At 41.6% G+C, this 24,951-nt stretch overlaps 2 protein-coding genes and 1 pseudogene across 9 annotated transcripts; 2 read left to right on the top strand and 1 right to left on the bottom strand.

Annotated features, from left to right (window-relative positions):
* Window positions 1-80: 80 nt before the first annotated feature.
* LOC121321794 (MMS19 nucleotide excision repair protein homolog) lies at window positions 81-14,175 on the top strand. 2 transcript variants are annotated; one of them, XM_041261001.1, is made up of 31 exons: window positions 81-428; window positions 985-1,033; window positions 1,410-1,510; window positions 2,280-2,365; window positions 2,665-2,739; window positions 2,863-2,932; window positions 3,128-3,256; window positions 3,389-3,450; window positions 3,751-3,837; window positions 5,899-5,973; window positions 6,533-6,610; window positions 6,778-6,916; window positions 7,014-7,168; window positions 7,255-7,333; window positions 7,425-7,550; window positions 8,199-8,280; window positions 8,478-8,575; window positions 8,714-8,866; window positions 8,955-9,110; window positions 9,216-9,306; window positions 9,388-9,490; window positions 9,720-9,794; window positions 9,875-10,001; window positions 10,256-10,359; window positions 10,491-10,547; window positions 11,013-11,199; window positions 11,728-11,810; window positions 12,750-12,914; window positions 13,140-13,199; window positions 13,448-13,548; window positions 13,659-14,175. In XM_041261001.1, exons 1-31 carry the CDS (start codon window positions 338-340, stop codon window positions 13,684-13,686), a joined length of 3,072 nt encoding a protein of 1,023 aa, XP_041116935.1. In that variant the 5' UTR covers window positions 81-337; the 3' UTR covers window positions 13,687-14,175. The 2 variants fall into 2 exon arrangements, with proteins under 2 accessions (XP_041116935.1, XP_041116934.1); XM_041261000.1 differs by having other exon boundaries at window positions 82-428; window positions 8,711-8,866; window positions 13,659-14,174.
* A 134-nt stretch (window positions 14,176-14,309) lies between these two features.
* On the bottom strand, window positions 14,310-22,701 carry LOC121321795 (palmitoyltransferase ZDHHC16B-like). 7 transcript variants are annotated; one of them, XM_041261004.1, is made up of 11 exons: window positions 22,367-22,701; window positions 19,769-20,045; window positions 19,285-19,479; window positions 19,084-19,172; window positions 18,815-18,843; window positions 18,554-18,687; window positions 17,944-17,991; window positions 16,774-16,859; window positions 16,209-16,329; window positions 15,962-16,035; window positions 14,310-15,203 (listed from the first exon to the last, which is right to left on the bottom strand). In XM_041261004.1, the coding sequence occupies exons 2-11, from the start codon at window positions 20,006-20,008 to the stop codon at window positions 15,095-15,097; spliced, it is 1,125 nt and encodes a 374-aa protein (XP_041116938.1). In that variant the 5' UTR covers window positions 20,009-20,045; window positions 22,367-22,701; the 3' UTR covers window positions 14,310-15,094. The 7 variants fall into 7 exon arrangements, with proteins under 7 accessions (XP_041116938.1, XP_041116939.1, XP_041116936.1 ...); XM_041261005.1 differs by having other exon boundaries at window positions 15,962-16,032; window positions 19,769-20,025; XM_041261002.1 differs by having other exon boundaries at window positions 19,769-20,025; window positions 22,367-22,700.
* A 1,176-nt stretch (window positions 22,702-23,877) lies between these two features.
* Window positions 23,878-24,950, top strand: LOC121321648 (annotated as a pseudogene).
* Window position 24,951: the final 1 nt, after the last annotated feature.

Here is a 24,951-nt window from a genome sequence, read left to right as displayed (position 1 = left end):
AATGAATTACTAAAATTAATTAGACTAGCATAACGTTTATCATCACAACCATCCATTAGACATACTCTGTCTAGAAGCTTGTGTTATTTTGCTCGAAAACAACCTTTTTCGTCTAATAATAAAATACAGTACTACAATATTTCTGTCGCTGCTGGTGCTTCCAGGGAATGTTATGAAACTCTTTTTTTTTTTTAAAACTCCCACAATAAGGTGTGTTATATAACCTGGCTGTGACGTTGTCATGTGATAGTGGCTTTTTCAATCCCATGTTGCCAATTTGAAAGCTTCAGCGTCCTACGATTGCGCAGTGCACTGTCTGTAGTGGAAGGGCTGCACGATGGCTGGGAACGGAGGAGCCTTGCTGCTGGGTTTGGTGGAGCAATTTGTAACCGGACTGCAGGACAGTAAGGCCGCTGATACATCAGCAGGTAACGGGTGTCAGTGAGTTACGGCAGGACTGCTAAAGCACGACCCATTTAGTATGTGCGGGTGCGTACAGGACGTTCCCAAAGTTTGCTGTCTGGTAAATGCTAGTGCTGCTTTGTAGGGTAGAACCCCTTTGGAGCCAGTCGTGCATTAACTGGAACAACAGTTAATTATGCTATAATATTAAAGTGGCTGTACTTGTTGGTAGTGTCAGCTCATGACCGCACTGATTTCCGGCACCCTAAAGGCCCGCACTCGTTGTAATGTAAACATTAAACATGTTGACTGACTAACAGTAAGGGAAACATGTTTATGTAGCGGTATTCTACATGGGGTAATTCCAGCCCCCATCACATTTAACTTTAAGTGTTTTAAGACATTGACTGTTTGAGCATAAAATCTATTTTATTCTAATACTACAAGCATCTGTCCTGTGACCACCCTAGTAAGTTTCGGACTCGACCATGTGAAAATACAGAACATACAATACAATTACGTACAGTATACGTTTTATAGTTGCAGTATTAGTGCATGTTATTATGTGTTCATTTTCTCTAGGGGTGAAGAAAGGACAGTTTACCGTGTTAGAGCTGGTGGAGGCATTGGGGTAAGGAACAGTTTGAAAAACAAAATAAACAGAAACAAGCATGGTTAAAATGATCTTTAATGTGTTCATATCTACAAATGACATGATTTCTAAGTTTACACTCCTTGTACTAGTTTACATTGCACAGTTGTCCTACTTTATTTGCTTTTATAAATAGATATGGCTCATTATATCTAACCACGTACTGTTTGTTAATGAGCTGTTGTATTTCATATTATGATCAGGCTACACACCACTGACACTAATCCTAAATAAACATGACCTTCAGAATCAACTGTTTTTCCAGAGCCAGTACTGTGCCACTGTCACTCTCCCTCCACACCCCTCCTTGATTAAAATGAAAAATCATTGTTGCTGTCTTTTTTTTCCCCTCTAGGCCAAGTTTAACAAGCTCTGAGCCTCAAACTAGGGGCCGTGGGATCCAGCTCCTCTCCAAGGTGCTGCAGCAATGCTGTACCAGCCTGTCGGAGAAAGAAGGTAGGGCAGTAGAGTCACAAACAGGCATTCAAGGGCAGGGACTGATGTAGAAAGCAAATCTAAGATTATCACCGCGGCAGATCTCAGAAACTGTTCAGGGCTGGGCTGGTGGCTCAGTCAATGAGTACCTGGGTGGTACAACATCTGTGCTTTCGAACACGTTCTGGACCAAGCTACTCTTTTCAGACAATCAAAGAAGATGTACAATGTTTGCAGTACAGCAAATGCACAGGCATACTACATTTCTATATTTGATTTTGGATTTATGAGCATTACCTATACTGTTGTGATATTTGATACCATGCTTTGTATACTTCGCTTGATCATTTTCATATAGCTGAGAGACAGGGCAGGGCACATCCACTATGTCACAGTTTTAATTGTACAGATCTTGCTAATCTACTGTGAACAGCTTATGTCTAGACTGGGTCAGAACTGTGCAGGTCTGTTGCCATCTGTTATCTTGTAGGTTGTATCAATGGCTAGTGAGAAAACAAATGGCCCTGCCACAGGACAAGCAGTGAATTGGTCAGTCTTTGCACACCTGTACTTGTAGGTTTTATATTTATTAGCTATGGAAGAGAAACATTTTCCCTTAACCATTTCAGAGCAGATTGAGCAGGGTCGACTGCTGGCAGTTGACTCTTTTATTACCTCAACAAGGTAGTTGCAGGTCAAGTGGAATTCTATGGTTCCTGAGCGGCAGAAATGAAGGAAACTCACTTCATGGGTGTAAAGGCTCTAATGACTCCCTGTATCTGTTTTTCAGTTCAGGTCCTGACAGCTTTTTATGAAAACAGACTAAAGGACTATTATGTGATAACACCTCATGTCTTGCAGGGGCTCAAGGCCCTGGTGAGTATGCCTCTAGTATATGATTTCATATTAACTGAAGATTCATTAATCACCTCCTGTTGAGATGACTGCCTTTCTGTCTTAGTGCAAAGTAGGTGCTAAAATAATGCAGGGAATCAATGCCATAATCAATGTTATAAAAATGTACAATTGTACTAACTTTGATATTTTGAAAGTGAAAAGACAGCATTGCTTGGATGAAATTTGTCTGTTGTATAAATCACAAATATTGTTTCAAGTCAAAATGTTAATTGCTCTGCACTCGAAAATGCTAAATAAGCAATGTTTCTGTGCTACAGACTCTGTGCCCGGTGCTGCCCGCTGGCCTGGCCGTCTCTATCTTGAAGTCTCTGTTTCAGGATGTCCATGTGCAGGTGACAATTCTGATGTGTTACCACTTTGTTAGTTGCTGTGGATTTTGTTTGGTTTCTGAAGCTCATTTTGAAGTATCTTGCTTACATTGTTGTGCTCTGTGCCCCTCTCTCTCTCTCTTACAGTCTCTGATGCAGACAGACCGGTCCTGTGTTTACAACATCCTGATCAGCTTGATGGAGTCTTGCGAGGAGGGTGAGAGGATAAGGAGGGGTGGGGGGGAGGATGAGTCAGGAAAATGAAATTATTAAAAGTAAAAGCCGCTGAATTGAAACTCTGTTGTTCTTGCATACACTTTGCAGTTTTTATTTGTTCATATGAAATGAAAAATTTAAAATGCTAGTTAATACAAGTCCCCACAATGATTTTTTTTTTTTTCTTGTTTTCCAGAGCTAAAGGGTCTGGGTGCAGATTTTGTGTTCGGTTTTGTCCAAGCGATAGATGGTGAGAAGGACCCCAGGAACCTGCTGCTGGCTTTCCAGATTGCTCAAAATATTCTGTACAGGAACTATGAGCTGGGTAAGCCCCTGCAGGTAGAGTTAATCAAGCTAAAGTTATAGCGAATATAATATCTTGTAGGTAACTTTTCAACGTAAAAGCATGTTTTGATCTACCTTAATGTTATAACATTGTTACCTCTGCCTGTTGCAGGAAGTTTTACAGAGGAGCTGTTTGAAGTGACTTCTTGCTATTTCCCCATTGATTTTTATCCGGTTAGTGACTCCTATTTTTACCTACATTATGAGGGACCTGCTTGTTTTTCACGTAGCTTCCATGGTTGTGGTGACTAGTCCTGATGTGCAATAAATAAATATTCAGAATGATTTGAATGGTTCTTTCTATCAGTGGGAATCTGGATGAAACGGGCCCTGATAGCTGTGTTTTTATTATGCTCCCGCTGTGCCTTCATTTATATTATTACAGGGAATCACTGTATTATGAAGCAGTTACCTCCTCTGGATATTGAAATAGCAAGTTCAACTGCAAGTCATTTTTTTTTTTCTTTTTTCCAGCCTCCAAACGACCCCCATGGAATCAGTCGAGAGGAGCTGATTCTGAGCCTGAGGGCAGTGCTGGCTGGCACGCCCAGGTTCGCTGAGGTACCCGTGTGCATGGCTTTTTTTTTGTGTACATGAGAATATGGGATTAGGGAGGAGTTGGGTTGTGCACTTAACTGCTGTTGGATATTGTATTACAGTACTAAAGATTCTGTGGGGGAAGTTCATAGAAGATCTGTGTTATGTAAGGCATATGCAAAAGTAGTGTGACTGAAGCCTTTATACGGTAGCTGTCATTGAGGTTTTTCTCATGAGGTGATTTTTTTTTTATAACTATTTTGGTATTGCTTTGTTTACTGGTTTCATAAACTGTGGTTAGCACTAATCTAGGTCTTGCTCTCTTATAAAAATTGCATTCATAAATCCTACATAACTTTGCCTAACGGTGCACAGTCCTTCAAAATCACATTGAAAACCTGCATAACATTCATATAAGTAATTCTGAAAATATATTTAATACCTCTCAAGAAATACAATGAAAGTATTGATGCCTACCAGTCACGCAAAACACTGAATTTTCAATTCTGTTACTTTTGGTTTGTAAGAAGTTGTATGGAAGCATGCTGTGAATACTCACGTATATGTTATATTGGTTTTCAAAGTGATGGTAAAGGATTACAGTATGCATGTTAGTTTTACAGTGTTATGCAGCCTTTATAATGATGTTATGAATGTGTCATGCATCACAGAATTTTACACTGCGTCCAATTCAAATGAAGCATTAACAATCGACTTGAAACAATATTTATACAATACAGACAAATTCCAACCGAGCAATGGTCTCATTTCACTTTCAAAATGACCATTTAACACCAAAACTGTCACGTGGGTCACTTTGACCTATACATTTTTAAACTGCTTCATTATGAAAATGAAAGACATGCTATCGGATACAACTGAATTTAACTGACTGCATTTAAATGGAAAATTAAACATAAACAGCTTTTTAAAATGCGTGCATATACAGCACAACTACAAACAGTGAAAAAATATAATAAAATACACATTTCAAAAGAAATGGGTATGTACATATACCCGTGTACATGTGTAAACGGGTATGTGTACACACAAAACTATAAAACCGAAATCATTGCTTCTAGTACCGTATAGAAAGAAAATATAACACTACTTCCAGTATGACAGCTGCATTATACTCTGTGGAGGAGCGTACGCATCTGCCAGCTGACGGTGCCTGCATCCAGGAGCTGTGTTGTAAACACAGATGCAGTTCCATTGAACACTATTTTGTAAACGTGTGAACTGGTACATACAAACCTGAAAAACCAAAATGTGTTGTTTTTTTTCTAAAAATAATATAAAAAAAAGAATATATAACATGTTTCATATTAGGCACATAAGTTGTTATCCTACCTGTCCTTTCAGTTTGCTATATGCAGCTGAGTGCAGCTTGCCGTATTCCAATCAAAATGACTACTTTCAAGATTAAATATTTCCTTCCAGTATATTCCCAGTTGCATTTGTGGAACAAAATGAAGGATTGTTGTCTCCCAGGTACATTGAAAAATAAGCAACTAGGTTTTCACTGAGTTGGTATCTTGACAAATCCACAATCATAGCAATCTCTGTCTCATAGTCAGACCACAAACAAAGAAAGGCTTGAAATAAAAAAAATTAAAAATACGTGTGCTAGGAGGAGGAGGCGTGCCTTGCCTGCTGCAGTTACAAAAAAAATTGAATATCTTACGTTATATTAAAAAAAAAAAAAAAAGATGTATTGTAATGCATGGGTCACATCGGCGGTTCTAGGTAGAATTGTTTATAACTATATAATTTTTATGATTCTGGATATTTAATTCATATAGTTAGGACAAGTAAAAAACAAGGTAACATTTTAAATCTAAAAAGGGCCAAATTGACCTGCGTGGCGGTTCTAGTGTTAAACAGTGGAAATAGGTTTGGAAATTCCACATCAGGGTTTAGAGTTTGTCAATTAAATAATACTGGAATAGGTTTAATTAGTTCAGTGAAGTAATTAAAGCTATGGTTGTAGCAGATATCTGAGTTAGATGTCCCTTGCTGTGTAGTTCTCTGCCTAAATGAGTGGAAAATCTAATAAAAAGTGACAATATTTTGTGCTGACAGTTTCTTCTACCGCTGCTGATTGAGAAACTGGATTCAGATGTGCAGAGCTCCAAGCTAGACTCCCTGCAGACACTGGTAAACACACCACACCACTCTCTGATTCATAAGCAGGGGGCAGCTGCTCTGTCTCCAGTGGGGAGTAGGGGAATAAAGGAGTTGGGGACTGGACTGTGCAGAGCCTCTAAACAAGCCTGTTCAAAAAACACTTGCCTTTTATAACGTATTGATTGAAATACCTCTAATGGAAAATAGGCAGTTCCTCTTTCTTCCATTAACATGATTGTTTAGCACAAATCACAGATGTCTTTGGTTGGCATGGTCCTGTGGAGCCATAGCAGAGGTTACGTCCAGCAATGTAATGAAATGCAACATGTCTGAATACATTGTGTAATGTTCAGCAATGATAAGGCTTGTATTTGGTAAGGTAAAAAACAAATAAAGCTGTAAGTACACTTGCTGTAATTACACCTGTTTGATCACTACTGCTAAATTATATTCCCCGTCCCTTAAACTGGGCTATTTAACATGAATGAGGGGACATTTTCAACCCAACTCAACAGTGAAGTGTGATAAGCCAGGCTGCACAGGAACTCGGTGAGCTGTATTGATATTTACTCTACCCTTTGTGTTTCAGGCAGCCTGTGCTGCCTGCTACGGACACAGAGAGCTGAAAGAATTCCTGCCGAGTCTCTGGTCATCAGTTCGCAGAGAGGTATGAGATCCAACTCTGAATTTCACTTTAGTACAACGATCATGAAAGTGACAAGCATTGGACCTGCTGAGCTTAATGTTTACAGATTGTGGAGGCAGAAAGGAGGCTTGTTAAGGGATTGCTTACTATTGGGTCTCATTGCTCATGGTTGCTCCTTGTCCCTGCAGGTGTTCCAGACAGCTAGTGAGAAGGTGGAGAGTGCCGGTCTCTCTGCCCTGCGCGCCCTCACGGCCTGCCTCTCTCGCTCCGTCCTCGACTCTGATTCAGAGGACTTGCTCAACACCTTCCTCGACTTGGTTCTCAAAGGTAATGGAGCCGAACCAGCTAAAGTGTTTCTGAATGTTTCATTGGATTTTGCAGGATTTTATTATTTCAGTGATATTTACTGTGTTTTGTTTCCCAGATTGCCAACACCACCTCTGTGAGCCAGACCTGAAGTTGGTTTGGCCGAGCACCAAACTCCTGCAGGCTGCCGCCAGCGCCTCCTACAGGGCAAGTTATAAAATAACTGCTGCTGTGGTGCCTTTGCTGCTGGAACAGTACAACAACCACACACAGGTACTCTAGTGCTTATTTTAAAGTCAGTTATTGGCTATCTATGTTTACCCATGGTCTGTAATTAATGCTGTCACCTTCACTTGCAGAATGCTCAACGGCGCACCCTGGTACAAGTGTTACACGGGTTCATCCAGCCCCACCAGGGGAACCACACTGAGGAGGGAGGTAATACATCTTTTAACCCAGTACATTAATTTTATTCTTTTAGTTTCGTACATTCGTTTGCTACAGTAATGCTGTCCGCTGGTTGCCTCAGATGAAAACCCTCTGACTGGTTACCGGCAGCCCCTGTGTGCCCTGGTGTTCTCAGCTCTCACAGAGTCGAGCCCCGCACTGCAGACCGCAGCTGTTAAGACCTTGACTGCCCTTGGGTCCCAGCCAGGTAAGGATTAACCTGCACAGGTACACAGATCTCACATGGTAACACAGCCTGAATTCCAACGTTACATTTCAAAAATAAATTAGTCAAACACTGCTGATGCCTGTGTCCTTCAATTGAGGCTTCAGTTGTTGCAGTGGGCTGTCAGGAAGTGTTTTTATGTTAACGAAAAAAAAAAACATTTTCCTTTTAGAAATAGTAATAGAAACCGAAACTAAAAAATAAAGTTGAAAAAACAAATATTCTGATATGTATTACTCTCACGAAAATGGTATGTAAATAGTACAGCCAAGCTGCAGTGACTGAGACTTGACATTTAAGTATGTGTCCGTTTTTAATCGCACTCCTAAAATCGTTACAATGTGGATGAATGTTTGCACTGTCAAGAAAGAGATCTGGAATTTTAAGTGATACATTTTGTATGCAGTAACTCTCCATGAACCTGAAAAAGTCTCTTAAATAGAAAAGATACTGAAACCTGTTCTTCTTCTTTTTTTTTTTTTTAAAACTGAAATATCTCTGAGAATTGAGTTAACTAAATAGAAACAAAATAATAATCTTACCAACTAAGAGCTGGCTCCTTGATGCAGAGAATTAGTAAGCAGGGTTTCTATTGAGTACTCCCACTTCATCTCTGCTCTTGTGTTCCAGGCCTGCTCTCTGAGGAGGATATTGATCTTGCTGCTGATCACCTGACTCGACTGGTCTTGCGGGAGGAGGAGCCACAGACCTGGTGGGTTTGCCAGCGACAGGCCTGAGTGAAATGCATTGTGTGGGGGAATCTGCCGTCTGCTTATAAATGTGCTAAGTGTCTTGTAGTTGAGTGGGCAGTTGTGCCATCCGTGTGTGCACGGATAGTTTTTGTGTGTGTGTGTGTCTTGTACTTGAGTGCATAATTAGTTACAGCTTTTCTCTTCTCGTTGCCCCCAGCTCTGCAGCGATGGAAGCTGCTGGCTGTCTGGCTCGTCTGCACCCCACCGCCTTCGCCTCCAGGATGGTCCCAGCTCTAAAACAAGAGATCTTCTCGGGTAAGTTTGGGGGTGGATTCGTTTGTCATGGAGTGGAGCAATAATTTAGAAATTATTTATAAATTTGGGGCCTGAGAAAGATGGTACCAGTGGCTATCTGGGAGACTTGCTCTGTAATTTTTTTTCTTCTCATAGAAGCAATGGAGGAGTGCGAGGGCAGCCCCGCTGCACAATCCCAGCGGGCTCTGCGACAGCGCAGTCTGAAGGCTCTGTCGGCGGTATCAACCCATCCCAGCCTCGTCCAGGAGACTGTGCCTATCCTACTGCAGGCCCTCAGCGTCTCTCATAAAGGTAAAGATCAAGTTCCTCAGGAGAATGTCTATAAAAGGATTCTGAGCTGAAGCTGTTCAGCTAATTGTCTCTACCTGTCTGTCTACAGGAAGTGCCAGTTTTGATCTAGAGGAAGTGGTGTCTGCATGTCGGAGCTTACAGCAAATCACAGAGCTTGCCAAAGACAGTGAGGAGAGCGGACGCTACTTCCACCAGAGTGTCATCCCACGCTTGCTGGGGCTGGCAGTGCAGGCCTCCCTACAGGGTAAGTCAAACTACTTGCATTCACTGCTAACATGAAAGTAAACATTTACATCTTATTGAATTTTTTATTTGAGTGAATATTTTTATCTTAATTGTTCATGCCTAGGTGGAGGTGTCCCAAACCCCCTGATAGAGGAGAGGGTGCTATCTGCTATGGTTCCTATCTTCAGTACTGCCTGTGGCTGCCTTCACACACAGTGAGTTACTGCGCTTGTCAGAATATTCTTGGAGAGTATTCTGTTTGGTAGGCCTGCTAACCCTTTGATTCCTGTGTGCAGGCTGGCCGCCCACACTGCATCCCTCGTTCTCTCCCTTTTTCTGGATGGAGATGCCTCCTTCCTGCCTGAGAACAACTTCCCACAGCAATTCCAGCTGCTGAAGGTGAGGAACTACATGCCTCTTGCTTTTCAAAAAATGTAGGCACTGTTTACCGGAGTACAATATAAACTTCTAATCCTTGCACGCATAACTGAAATGGTAACACTCAATTTGAATAACTGTGTGAAGGAAAACAATAGGGTCTGTGATATGACAGTTTAAACCACATTTGCCTTCGATACAAATGTATTTGCCTGGGGGGGTGTAACTGTTTTAATGCTCTGTTTTCCAGGAGCGATCTAATGGCTGGCCACAAACTCAGCTGGTGTGTCTCCTGATGGCGTGTGTCTGTTCACTGCCTAAGAGTGTAGGTTCATTTACTTTAACAGTCCACATCATACAGAATAGAGTGTAGCATAGAGAGTAATGATTCATGGGTTGTTCTAGGTGGAAGTTCCCAAGACTGACCGCCTCTTGAGCGAATTGGAGGAGCTGAGCTGTTCCTGTGTCCACCCCTTCACCCACACATCGGCAGCAAAGTGTTTCGCTGGACTGGTCAACAAACACCCAGCAGGTAAGAGGGAAGCAGTGACCCCAGGCTGAGTATCAAGACAAATATTTACAACATGCTATGACGATCTATTAGTTTCCAAAGCTAAAAACTGTACTGTAGTAAAAAACTGTAGTACTCAATAATCAGACTGACTTAGTCGTTCTAGGTACTGTTACAGCCCCTTGCCCAGTATGTACCTGAGATTAAAATGGGAAGAGTAGCCCAGGACTGGCCCTTTTGAGACCCTTTTGACTAGCTTTGTTTTCTTGTTATAGGGGAGCAGCTGGACTCTATTTTGAAGCGATCTGTGAAGAGGATTGAGTCTGGATTGGGCAATGACTCGCCAAACAGAATGCAGGTTTACACACTGCTGCTTTGGGTAAGACACTGTTTTGTTTTTATTCAGCAGCAATTGAAACCTACTGGTTGTGGGTATGTGCTGGAGAAGTGAAGGTATGAGCTGTGCTGTGCTAGTCACTGTGCTAGTTATTTGAGTCTTTTGTTTCCCAGGTGTCCAAGGCACTCCTCCTGAGGTACCACCCCCTGTCCACAACACTTACTGATAAGGTAAGAGGAAGGTTCCTGTAAGCAGTGTACTTGCCTGTTTCCTGTGTGTGCTCTTCACGTTCTTCATTTTAATAATGCTATACCAATTTTCTTCTTCTAAGGATAGTCCCATTTTGTTGCAGATTGATCAAACATAAGTGTTGCAGAGAATAAACCAAGGAAACTCAAACCCATTACCATTTTGTAGCACTAGGTGTCACAAGATTTCCTTACCAAGCTTCCAGTTTGCCCTTTTGAAATGGCAGTTTACTTGAACTCATAGGTGTGGGGTACAGTTTGTTGCAGGATAAATACTCAAATAGTTCAAAGTCAAATACCCCAGAGTAATATGAACATGTTCTGTTTGCCAATATAGAGCAGTGCGCTGAAACACTAGGAATCTGTGTAAAAGCTTGAGTGCAGGATCAATATGTAACAGGTGTACATGAAGGCTTGTGAACCTGGAGCTGTCCCTTATCATTCCAGCTCCTGTCTCTCCTGGTGGACAGAGAGCTGGGCTCCCTGGCTGCCGATGGCGTTGCCCTTCTGATGAACGACTCGGCGGATGTTTTAAATCGAGCATGCCATGCTGACGTGCGCATGATGTACCGGCAGAGATTCTTCACTGAGACGGCACCCAAATTGGTCCTGGGGTTCAACTGCGCCCCTGAAGGTAACAGAGCAGAGAAGCATAGCTAACATCTCATGGGACACATGAGATGGGTTATATTACCATGTGTGCTTGTCTTTTAATATCAGGATATTTATTTAGGAATGTATAGTTTTTCCTAAAGTATTTAAAAATATGAATATCTGATTATAAAGTCACAACTGTGCACTTGCAGGTATTGTTATAGCTTTTATGGATGTGATACTGTCTCTGTGTTATAAGTACTATAGAAGAAACAAGAGCTGTTGTATCATATTTACAAACTAGGTCATAACAGCAAAGTAACGAAAGCCATAAATGTCTGACATTTTATAGGAGCTTCATAAATCTGCGTGAAAAATGTCAGCAGTGCAGATTTTTTTAGAAATAAAGTAGGGTTTGGTCAGCAGCTGTTCAGAACAAAGTCATGTGATATTGCAGCAGTGAACCAATTTTTATACAGATTGGTGTAGCCATTCCAGTATGTTTCTGTTTGAGATGTGGGTCATCTTTTTTTTTTTTTTTTTTTTTTTTTTTTTTTTTTTTTTACAGAAAGGAAATCCAGCTACTTGAAGGCCCTGTCCCACATCCTCAACAGCTTGCCCAGGCAGGTCCAGATCACTGAGCTGCCCTCTGTGAGTATTGATTGAGGGAGTCGTGGGCTGTTACAGTTAACGCTGACGTTCTGCTGTTCAGTGAAGTGTAGTTTATACTTGATTGGACACAGTAGTGGGTAAGGGAATTTGCTGACAGGGAATTAAAGCTTGGGAGCTTAAGGAAACACTGCACTTACTCAGGGAATACTTTTATGACTCCTAGTGAGTAGCAGTTTGAGCCTTTCCAGGTTTTCTTATGAACCTCAATTGTAGGTGACCTGCACAAAAGGTATGTGGTGTGTTTCATTAAACTTGTACTAAAAATTGGAATGGTTCAAACTGCTATGCAACGGGATTCTTTTATTATAACCTGCTCACTGGTTAACCAGTGGATTGGGGAATACATTTTAAACTAAAATACAATGTTGGTGTCTTCTGTATTATTCCCTAACCTAGTGTTAGCTGCAGGAACGCCCCCCCCCCCTCCCCCTCTCCATAATCTGCTTGCCACTTTGTCATTGTGAAAACCATTTTACTACTATTGCCTTGACAGCAGCGGAATGCTCTGGATGTCTCTTAAGTGTCATAGGTTAAGAAGCAAGAAAGCTGTTTTAAAAATGTTTTTTTTTTGTTGTGTTTTTTTTTTTTTTTTTTTTTTTTTTTAAATACGATTTTGGTTTCATAGAACACCCCTACAGGAGTTTAGTCCATTTCAGTTGGTACTTCAAACATTTTGGAGAAGGTTGGTTTGGAAAGTGGGGATATCGGTGCACTATATATTGAGTGTTCTGTTAATCCTTTTTTTCTGCTTTCTTGGATACAGTACAATTATTATTCAGTGACAGTAATTTTAGCCTGTAATGAACTATAATTCAGGGGTTTGCTAATCAGTTCACTAGCTTACCTCTGTTGTTCAATACAGGATCAGTATACATTCTGTGAGGTGCTGAAGAGGCTGCATTTTCTCACTATCTGCAGCTCCTGCCCCTCCTCTTGGAGGCACTGTCTTGTCCAGACCTTGGTGTCCAGTTGTCCACCCTGTCCTGCCTACACCCCCTCCTCCTGGACACCCCGCAGGTCATGACCTCACACCTGAAGACCCTCCTCAGCCGACTCCTGGCGCTGACCACCAGCCCAGCTATGGTAGGGTGTCTGTTGCTTCTGGACAGTACATTTTGAATTATCTACATAGCACAATATCCTATAAAATGCACTGTCCTTATAACTGTTAAACTGCTGTATTACTTGTGGGTTGGTGTGTAATTGTATATCGCTTATGTAGTTAATGGAGTGATTGAAGCTGTTTATGTAGAGAAAGGAGTTGCTAGTTTTGTATAGTAGAAACATTTTCTGTTTGTCTCCCCATAGAAAGTTCGGATCACATCTCTGCAGTGCTTGAAGGCACTAACCAGGCTCCCTGAGCATGTGGTGAGTCCCTGTCCCCCTCGCTCCTCTCTAGAAGTGAGGGCCATTTCAGTTTTACTGTAAACTTCTGTTGTATACATGAGTCTGTCTAACTAAACCTAAGTTTGTTACATTCTGTTTACATTTTCAACAGTAACATTCTAATAGATTTGTTAACACTTTTTGATAAATCAATGCATGTATTTTGAGGGTAAAGACACAATTGTAAACCCTTAACACTTGAACTCTAAAGTGAATGTCCGCTGCCTCAGGTGCTGCCGTCCCGCCCGCGGATGCTGCATGCTCTGGCTGTGCCTCTGGGTGATAAGAAGCGGCTGGTGAGGAGGGAGGCAGTGCTTGCGCGAGGGGAATGGTGAGTAAAAAAAAAAAAAAAGATAATAAATGAAGCTGCTTACATGATCACCACATACCTAATCCTTTGCTGAGGATACATATGCTATCTGAAATATTTCTTTTCTCCAGGTTTTTGCTGGGAAGCCCAGGAAGGTGAAATGATACCTGGGAGATTTCTTTTAAGATGGATAATCTGACTAGAGAGGCCCTGGGAGTTGGGAGGGCTGCTCGGACACCTCAGTCTCTTAACCCATGACCAGACTCACTGAGAGTCCGAACCCAGGCCTCCCGGGCCTTGCTGCACCAGAGCCTTTAACATTATTAATAATATCTAGAATTAAAACCTTTATTTTATCTGCCATTCATAAAGAAGCACATCAAGGCTGTACGACTGAGTGAAGAGTGTACTTTCAGGTGTCCCAGGCATGACTATAGGGTCTTTTTACATGAAAAAAGTATTTGTTTTAAACTCATGAGCACAGCTAAGGAAATAAGCAATTACTGTAAAGCCATAAATATTTGTCGAATCCCATCCATTAAACCTATTTTTCTCCAGAAATATTGGCAACCTGTTACACTATACAAAGTATGCATTGTTAGTGGAATTTGATACCTGTGCCAAAAATGTTTAGGTTTTTTTTCATACACAAAAAAGCATTAGAAATTGCAAATATTTATGGCTTTACAATATAAGTATAACTTAACATGTTAATAAATGTGTGGTTTTTTTTTTTTTTCTATTATGGTTGTGATTTTATTTTATTTACTGTCACACAAAAAATATTGTATTGTTGGTATATAAAAATAAGAAAAAAAAGTGAAATACTCTTTCACCTTGGAATAGATGGAGACCTAGCTGTGGTCAGGACTAACAAACAAACCACCTTTTAGATTGAATTTATTTTAAAAAAAAAACAAGTTATCTTTTAATTATCAAAATCACATACCTTATTAACAAACACCCACAGAAAATGTGCATCTTCAATTCAAATTCCATTCAGTCCTGGTGGGGTTGTAGTTGTAGCAGCCTGGAATGCACACATTTATTGCTTTGTTTGGTCCCCAAGGTGCAACAGAGTGAGTAGGGTCTAGTCACAACTTGTTAGCTGCAGTTCACATTGGCTGTAGGTGAAGACTGTGCTAGAGGGCCTGGTTTAATCAGCCTTCCCTTGTTCGATGCACCTCACACCAAGCTTATGTCATTGTGACCTTTAAACCCTCTCCAGCCTAACTGGTCACTTCACAGTACTTCAATACAAACAAGCGCCGTGCAGACAAGATAAAACACTTAAATAATAGAAGAAATAGATGGGACACAACTAAACAATATATACAGAGGGGTTTGCATAATATGAAAATATGAGTACTGGGGATTTCCACACAAGCACTAAAATCAAAACAGCAGCCTCTGTGACCTGTATTTGGCAGAGATGACAGCTGGGTGGGTTAGAAGGCAGTCGTTTCTAGAGTGAACCCTCCAGGTAAGCATTACAGTCCTCAATGATACAACTAGGAGGGATGGTTAGATGGCTAGTACTTGTTCCTGATAAAATTAGAAGACAGGGTTAGATTGCCAGCAAGGTGCTCCTGGTGGTGGTTGAAGAGTGGGTCCAGGTCAGGCCATCTCCATACGGAGGGTGTGCCGATGGCAGAAGAACTCGAGTCAGCCAGTGACTGCAGACAAAAGAGAAACAAAACAAGGATAAATGGCCACTGCAACTAACTGATCATTCTTTAGTGTTGCAGATTTCATTGTCTAGAAGTGTAAATCCATAGCCTCTTACTTAGTTTCCCTCTTGGAATGCTAAACAAGGTTTTACAATATTTACTTCCCTTTTATTAGTACTAACAATATTATATTTTGCTTGTATTTTGAACTTCAATTTGGAATAGGAAGAATGGAACAGAGTAGAACCCTTGCTGCTGCTTCCTGGTTCTTAATCACTTCAGATAGTGTAGTTCAAACGCATGCCAATGGTGTATCTGCAATTTGGTCAAGTGGCCTACAGCAAAATTATCAGTATGTAGTTTACAGCGCTGTATCTGAAATATGTACTAAAAAAAAGGATTCTCAGTACAATAAAAGGGAGGCAGGAATAATGTTAATAGTACTTAAAAAGAATGAGAAAACTGATGTTTAAATCATTGGTTAGCAATCTGTTATGTGGTATGTAATAATGTGGGAAGAGATGTACCACTCTATGAAACGCCAACACCTTAGCCAAGCGTACAATATTACCACATGTTACCAGTCATTATCCAAACATTGTATTCGCTTGCTATTTAACCAGTTAAATGTCACATCTTCCTTGTAGATCTGAATTACCTGTAGTGAAGCTGCTCTCGCAAATGATCTGTTCTTGATGATGATCAGCAGCTTGATCACAGAGTAAGACTACAACATAGAATTAACTAACAATGGGCTTTGTTACCTTCTTGTCTCCACTCCAAAGAACACCTTCCAGTTATTCATGCGACCATAGTGGAAAATGTTCCGGAAAACCTGCTGAAAGAGGACAGCAGTCTGAGCAGGTTTCTTCAGTGCTGGAAACGATGCACGTTATTTACTGCATAGGCAGTGAATGGATCCCACAGATCCCACTCCTATTGACTTTGTGGCCTGGGTAGCCTCCTTCGTTTTCAGATTGAAGTTGTAAGACGATCAAGACCAGCTCTCACCTTGCCCTTCTCAAGGCGGTGCTTTTCCTTGCGGTTGATGTGTCTCTCAATGCTGGTCTCTCCCCGGGAGATGAGCATTGCATGCCACAGAGTCAGACCTCCCAGAGCTAGTGCCACCGAGCTGCAGGGGGAAGACATGGCAGAAGAAATATGAGAAAATATAGAGAACACGAAAACCAACTCCTGCACTGCTCTCACTGCCACCTATATGTCTTTGATTTCCACAAAATACACGTGTTATTTGGAATTCTTGACATTCGTAATAACTATTCCCCTCACATCAATGGTATATTCCATATAGGACATGTGGATTGTTGCAGATTATTAATTCATGTAAACTGTATCGGTATACCTGCCTTTCTCCAACCCCAGCACATGTGCAAGACCTGTGTCTGTTGTCAGGGATTTCATCAGCAAGTTTACCAGATTGCCCTGCAAATAATAGGTAATCTGGGGAACGCAAAGTTTGTGGGTTGCCACTGGCAGGGATTACAGCGTTTTTGTATCTTTTTTTTTTTTTTTTTTAACCAAACTGCTGCAAGAGCAGTTAACAATGTTACTGTACCTGCAGAGCACCCACAGGTATATGATGCACTTGTGAAACACCCTCTCCTTGAAGGTGAAGGGAGGGGGTGGAGTCTGGTAGTAGGACTAATAAGAGAAGACAAAATAAAACACAACACACACATAATCAATCCATATAAAGCTCAGTCTGATCCAAACGTATCAATCCCACCAGGAAGGCACTGTTCTTAAAACACAATAAATACGTTACCGATCAAAGGCTACCCTGGCTAGCACTGTAGCTAGAATCTATAAATAGGAGAAAGTTGCTGAACCAAACACCAGGGTGGTAACCTTGTATTCTCTACTCAGACACAATTTCCAATGCTTAAGCAGTGACCGCATGGCATTATGGGATACTTCTGGAGAGCAACTGCAAAGGTTTCAGGACCTGCTTCATCGTTGCTTTAGGGCTGCAGTAATTGGATAATCATAAATATTGGCTAATATTTTTATTTAACAAATGAATACCCATATACAAGACTGAAATAACAAAACCTAACTTTTATATTAAGAAAATAATTTTTGGTAACATTTGGCGGAAAAAAAAAAAAAAACAAGAATTTTGACACAGCATTAGTTCAGCTTGTAGATATTTAGTTATTGTAACAGCAAGTTCTACAGCTAGTTCACACCACAGAAGCACTGACGGACAGGAAGATCACTAATAAGACAGCATTATCCTCACTGGACAGTATCTTGGCAGTGTGGACAGAAATCACCAACTTGTTAATACACACACAAGTTTAGTTCACATATGGGTATGCAGAAAATTCACTGAAAGGTATGGACACTGCAAATGGGTACAGATGAACATTGACAAACATAAACTTTGCACATTGTACTATATAAGGAAGGTTAAATACAGATGTAACAGGACTGTTTGTGCTTAGATGTGCTTCTGAAAGGGACTTTAAAATGTCAAAACATGTCACAAATGTGTAGGTAGATAGAAACACACTGACATTTTGATAGGTAAAGTTAATGGGAATATGGGTGCTATTTTTGGCAGGTACAAATATGCAACAGTGGTGGAAAGAGGCACCTAGTTTTTACTACGTATAGACATGTAAGTAACACTGCCACCCTCAGACACTGCCCAGCGGGACGCAGGCTCTCTACTACCTGCCCTGCTAATTCCCAGAGACACAATACTGAATGGCAGCCCCACCTCAGACACTGTCACCCTGAGCCTCAAGCGGTCAGCACTCTTCATCTGCTATTGAGACAATGCAAACACGGGCAGAGTTAATAACATCACATACACACCACTCCCTGTTCAGGGTCCTCTCCAGGGTGGAATGGGAATGTGGGATGTTAGATTTGCTGTGGTGAGAGGGTGTGTAGGAGCTATGAAGTTGGTCTGAGATCAAACAAGAGGAATTGAATGCTGGAGTTGGGGAAAGACAGTAGCAGTGTAATTATATATAGTTATTACCCCATGTTATGCAGCCTGTTTAAGCTTTGTAGCTCAATTTTCAATTAAATTATATGTCACGGTTCTGTAGCAATATAACAGGCAGGTCCTACCTTGGACAAAAGCACCCTTTCCACTGTAATTACCTGTATACAGATTACAGACGAGGAATTGCTTTTGATTATGAAAGAGTGTAAATTTCTTTGACAGTGGGGTTTATTTTACTGATTCAAACAAGGCGATTTAATAACATTACTATTTACAATAAAAATACAGTGCCAATGAAAAATTGTGGGGGAGACAGGCAGCAGAGGGGGCTGAATCTGGAGGCAGAGATAAGCTGGCAGACAGACCAGGCCCTCACCTCTACAGCACTGTAGGAGTCAATGAACATGTCGCGGCTGCTGATGCTGCAGTACAGACAGCCCATGGTCATGAAGAGGCAGAAAGAGAAGAAGTAGCGATGGTTAAAGTGGCCCACACAGTTATTGAGCCAGGCTGGGGAGGCAAGCCAGTTAAAGAAAATAAAAACAGTTTCCGTTATATTAATAGAATCAAAACCCTACGGACTCATAACTGTGCCTGCATGCTAGCTATTCAAAACTGTTCTTTAGAAAAAGGATACGGCAGTGGTGGTCCATTTTCAATATACATCTGTAGAGGAAAAAATATAGAATTCAAACATTTACATTAGGTGACACAATACAAACATTTCACAGTAACAAAACAGTAGACTGATACAAATATTTCAAACATTAACAAAGCCGTCAACTTAAGTGAGGCATGTGCGTGGCTCACTCTGAAATGTTGGTGTAGAAGTCTCTAAAATCATTTCATTTCAGATCCCTGATTAAACCAGCTGCAGTTCAGGCAGGACTGCACACACTTCCTTACCGGTTGCAGATGCTACAGTGGTGTGTCCTGGGTGGTTTGGGTGCTATACACTTTTTGCAGATGGACACTGAAGGAGTGTCAGTTTTCATCTGGAAATGAAAAATAAAATTTATTTTTCGTTGCCTGCGATTGCCACACAGCCCTTATTAACCTCCCTGCCCTCAGTGTGTTCCGTATACCCCCACTAGGGGGGCTGTGTACCTGGGGAGGGTAGCCCGGTGAGGTCCTGGCTGCCTTGTAATAATGAAAGACAATCATGAGCAGGTTCCAGTGCCCGTAGCAGACATGCCAGGTGATCCAGGCTGGGCTGTAGGTGTCCAGGATGAGTGGCAGCAAGCAGATATACACAATGAGCACGATGGAGCTGGTCAGCACAACAACCAAGAACACAAACGCCTGGGGGAGAAAAGCATCTCAGTTCACATTTGAAGTGAGCATATGTATAACGATCTGATTAAAAACATTATGGCAGAACTATTTCCTCTTTGTAGTGAAATGCTGTAATTGCAGCAACGACTTTAAAGCAAAAGCAAAGTCATTCAGTCCACCAATTCTTAAAGATTCAAGCAGATACTGACTATTTTACACAAGGCTGGATTTATTAGCCTTGATTTGGACTTTTCAGACTCATCACCTCTAGTATGTACCAAAGACCCGTTGTGTGATATGTGCCCCGCTCACTTACCACCCCAAACCAGCGAGTGACGTGGTCCACCAGCCAGTAGACGGGTTCAAACAGCGAGTCGATGACGACGTCACTGTTTGTGAGGGAGTTGTAGAACAGTGATTTCGCACACAGCTTCCCGTAGCTCCACAGCTCCCCGGCTCTCTTCAGCAGCTTACTGCTCCCCCGCCTCCGTCCCTGCCTGAAACATCGCAGGAACAAACGCATGGCACAGGAGAAGAGCCGCATGCGGCCCCGCATGCCCCTCCTGCAACAAACTGCAGCAAGACACAGGGATCTGTAGAGAGATTGGAACACCTACATTCTTTATGTAAAGTACTACTTTTTTTTTTTCAAATACATTTTAATTTGGTACTTGATGAGTTAATAACATGATGCAAAACAAAAAAAGGAGGGGCGCTTCATGTGTGCTAAAAGGAAACCCTCCGTATGAAAACCCTGCATGCCTGCCTGACCAACTTAGCTGCTTCCAGAACAAGACCACATTCCAAGGATGTCCGTCCACACACCACCACAATGTAAAGGGCAGGTAATTTAGCAACAGACTCTTAATTGAATGGGGAATAAAACGATATCCTACCTTAGTATTATTTACAAGTGGGTTAAGGAGCCTGCAGGGCTGCATGTAAATATTTAATGCTGCACCTACATACAGCCTGGCATGCAGCACACCAACCCTCCAGCGCCTTGCCATTATAAATTCATTGTGTCAAGCAGTGAATGTGATCCCTGCAGCGTACACCTTTCAGATAACATGAAGGAAATTTAATAAAGTCAACAAACAGCCCTAGAATTTCACCTGAATGAAATTAGAAAGACTCACTAGTTGGTGATGGTGATCTATTATGAGAAACAAACCAACAATAAAGTTTCGCTCACTCATGAAGTATGCTTTGGCACACACTGTCGCATTGCCATTCTGTTAATGAATCATCACACAACCTGACACACAAGCTGAAGCTCGAACATGTATTGCTGTTCTGTAAACCCCTTTTTAGCACGCTGTCACATACCTTTAGTACAGATTGAGAATCAAACCCTGATAGGTTTATACAATCTCCAATCTCTTTTAACAGCGAACAGTCTTTTAAAGATGCAGTCTCCCATAACAATGGTGTTCGTGTTTTTCTGCATTGTTATTTTTGTATTATTTCACCCTCCCTCTCCCCTTAGACCTGCTTGCCAATACCTCAGTATTTTCTGCTGCTATTTGAAGCAGTAGATATTATAACACTTATAATAGGCGCATCTGGCAACTTACCCAAAATACCCAACAGGTCCTATATGGACGCACACACGCAACACTTGTGGATATGAAACTTAAGCTAGTCATGAACTCTTCATTTTGCAGATTAGTCTCACACTGTACTGTTCTAAGAACGATGACGTCCGAACTTCTCTGTCCATTGATCACTAACATTGTTTTCCCGTTCATACTTTCTAGTTCCCCTTCAATCTTACCTTTTATGTGTAGTGATCTCTTATGTTCATCGCCGTTCGTTCGTCCGTCCCTCGTCTCCAGCTGCGATTTTATCTAAGATTTTATTTGTATTTCTCTTTTTTAAACAGCGTATCTCCTGAATCCCTGAAACTTTACTCAGGATGCCCGATCTCCCACCTCCCACGCTCATGACAATGTCTCAAACGACTGTTCCGTGCAAGGGGCTGTGGGTACTGTACTCTACAAATGATGATCTACAAAAACCACGCACTGCTTTCACTGCCAACTCCGTTTTCTTAACAAGGGGCAAGACACGATTTGTGCTAAATATCGAAGCATAGCCCGCCTCCAGGTGGCAGCTTTATCTCAGTATTTAATGAGAAAAAAGTCAACCGTAACCTGTTGTAATAGAGGCCGGTGTTAACCTTACAGAGTTTTGAAGTGCAATTCGTCTGCATTGGCGTGTCAATAGCATTCTTTGTCATGTAAACCGTTTACAACAACGCAGTTTTCCAAACCAGCAAACCTGTAACGCATTATCAGTACATGAAATCTAGCAAGGGTGCTGGCTGATGGGAGGTGCATTCGAGCACATCCTGCACAGCAACAAGCGTGATCACGCAGTAGTTTGTAACTGCTGATGCCTTTGTATAATGTAAAAACAGCAAATAACAGGTAAGCGCGGCTGCCTGGTAAGTGGCACATGCTTTGGTAGGCGCTTTGTGATTTGCAACACACCCCGTAGCCGACCTTAAAGCATTCAGATAGGCACACCGCTGAGTGATTCTTCACACCTCTTTCCATCGCTTATATTAAATTCGGGATTAAAATATCAGGCATCCCGAGTTCCGACTCGCCATGCCTCAATTGTACAGTCCGAAAAGGGACACTTAATCTTAATCACTTAATTTAAATATAATTTAAAATGTACCGTCGGTATACAGCTATGTGAAATCATATGATATAAAAAGACCATGTATTCTTGCTGCAGATCTACTTTCGACAGCAAACAACCGTCTGTGTTAATGAATCACTAAAAAATTCCCCGTATCCTGGTAATTTTACACAACCTCAACATATTCAGCAGAAACCGGCTGCCGTAGTATCATCCGATATACACGAGTGTGCATTGTCACAGTCCCTGGTTTGTGTATTACCTGGCCCGGTTGTGATCCCACTGGTATAGACGGCAGGTTGACTCAGCTCATGTTGACCTCTAATGGGTTCTTATTATCAGAGCTGTGGGTTGAAAATAAATATAATTCTTGATCTTCCCTCCTAATACCCGAGCTGTCTCCATCCACGGGGACTGTCTGACACAGCGCAGGCGCGTGTCAAGTTTCTGGAAAATGTAGTCTCCAGAAAAGGAACTACACGTCTCAGAAATGCTGGACCAAACTGCAAACTGCACAGCCGACTTAATATTATGCATATACGAATATAGCTTGAATCTTGATTTGTGATAACATCAGAATAGTTACAAGTTCAATCCTACAACCCCCATCGTTCCAGTGACAAGAGGAAGTGATCCGGTGCACAAGCAATTGGGAGTTGTAGTCCGTAAATGTAAATGACAGGTCATGTGGACATGTGCTTGTTCGGTGCAGAAAATATTTAAAAAAAAACAAAAAAAAAAAAAAAAAAGTAAATGTTTTCGTGCATGTTGTACGTCTGTTGTTAAAGGTTGTATGGGGAATGGCATTCCGTTTTAATTTTGATGTGGAGTTAGAAACGGACCCTCCTTTTCTGGGTGCGGCGAAGAGCAGCCGAAACTTGAAAAAGAGGTCAGAGGCTAAAAACAATGTAAGTAACCTCCAAACTGGTTTTAACAATTTTACTCTGAGGCAATCCCTGTTTAAAATACTATTGCTTACATGTTTATCATGCGTGGGCGTTTTTTTTGTTATTTATTTTTCCTATAACAGTTTGCACTAAATAGTAGAACATGTTTTTTGCATGACACAAAGATGCTACCACTACTAGTGTTTTGCCTTTCTTACATGGAATTATATCTGAAACCTACATGGGACCTAATCGTTAAAAGTTTGGACACCACAAGGAAGGTAAAAGAAACTTATAAATAAGGAACTACTTTTCCTGAATGCCAAAGTGAATGAATAAAAAAATAAATAAAGCCAAAATGTAATTCTTTATATTCATTGAGATACTGTATAGTCCCAATACAAAAAACGGCCGGTAATATATGGAAATTCCTCTTATAGTTTAATTTATGCCTAATTAGTTAGTATTGAAATACGACTAGCTGCATATCTGATAATAATTATAATGTACATTAGTAATATTGGTCTGACGTAAACCCAGCACTAGATTCAGTTGTTAAAAAAAGTCGATTGATTTACAAGCACCCACTTCATTTTAAGACTGTAGAAATCTTTCCTATCTTGCTTATATAGGCAGGCACCAGAAGAAACGGTGCTAATCAATAGGTATCTGTTTTTTTTTTTATTCTTCTATCTGTCAGGGGGCGGGAAAGCACCAAGACAGCAGGGTGGATACAGGAGCATAAAATGCCATGGAGCATATTCCCCCCCCCCCCAAGGACTGTGAGCACCTACTAGAGAACACGGTCATCGAGACCTTTTCCTTGGTAATGCTACCCTCAATCCATTACCTCAGTGAGTCTGTGCTAGTGCAAACAGCCTCCTAACTGGCTGACCGGGAACATCAGCTGTCACTCCGACCTCATCTCGGGGGTGTACAAGGGCCTGAGCGGGAAAAGATCCAGTCCCAGAACATCGGCTGTCACTCCAACCTCATCTCGGGGGTGTACAAGGGTGGCTTATGCATTTGGGAGTGCACCATTGACCTCCTTGAGCACCTGGAGAGTGAAGGAGACTTTCTCTGGGAAACAAGTGCTTGACCTTGGCTGTGGGGCTGGATTGCTAGGAATCTTGGCTCTAAAGAGAGGGGCCAAGGAGGTTCATTTCCAGGATTACAACAGCACAGTAATAGACACTGACACTGCCAAACCTGCTGCTCAACTACGACGACGATAATGAGGATGAGGAAGGGCGCAGCTTCAAAGAAGTCACCAGAGCACCCCCCACTGGCAGTCCGACCTCATTTTCACCTCAGACACAATCTACAACACAACCTACTGTCCCTCCCTGCATGAGGGGTTGTTGCAGCTTCTTGTACTAGCAGGCCTTGTGTTGTGTACCTGGCTACCAAGGCACATTACTTTTGGGTTGGGGGAGGCCTTCATCTCTTTGAGTGTTTTGTGGAGCAGAAATATGTTTTCAACCTCAAGAGCCTTAAGGAGGTAGAGGAAGGGCTTAAGAGGTACGTGGTGGCTTTGAGCTTCAAGAAGAGAGACTAACTGAAGTTAGGGCAGCAATAACCCCACACAGACCTGGGATCGGTCAGGGGGAAGGTCTTTCCAGGACAATAGGCTGCAAACTATAACTGATTATGATTTATGAATACTTGCTTCAGTTATGAATGTATATAAATTGTATGTGAGCCTACAGTAAAGTTACAGCACTGTGCAAGCTGAACTGTGTTATGAATGTAGAAGTTACTTTATTTTGTGCTTAAACAAGTGTCAAGAAATATTTGTAGCCCATGGGTTCCCTCCTGCTTACATTATGTGCCAATGCAGTATATTGTGCTTCATTTACTGCAGACATGAGCATGTAAAAACTGCAGTCACTATATACGTTTGTATATAAACATAAATAATGGGATGTGTTCCTTTACGATGCCTGCCCACAACTGCCTG

Source organism: Polyodon spathula, chromosome 10 (genome assembly GCF_017654505.1).
Source record: "Polyodon spathula isolate WHYD16114869_AA chromosome 10, ASM1765450v1, whole genome shotgun sequence".
Classification (NCBI taxonomy): domain Eukaryota; kingdom Metazoa; phylum Chordata; class Actinopteri; order Acipenseriformes; family Polyodontidae; genus Polyodon; species Polyodon spathula.
The sequence above is the reverse complement of the archived record's forward strand: the minus strand, read 5'-3'. Positions and strand labels throughout refer to the sequence as shown.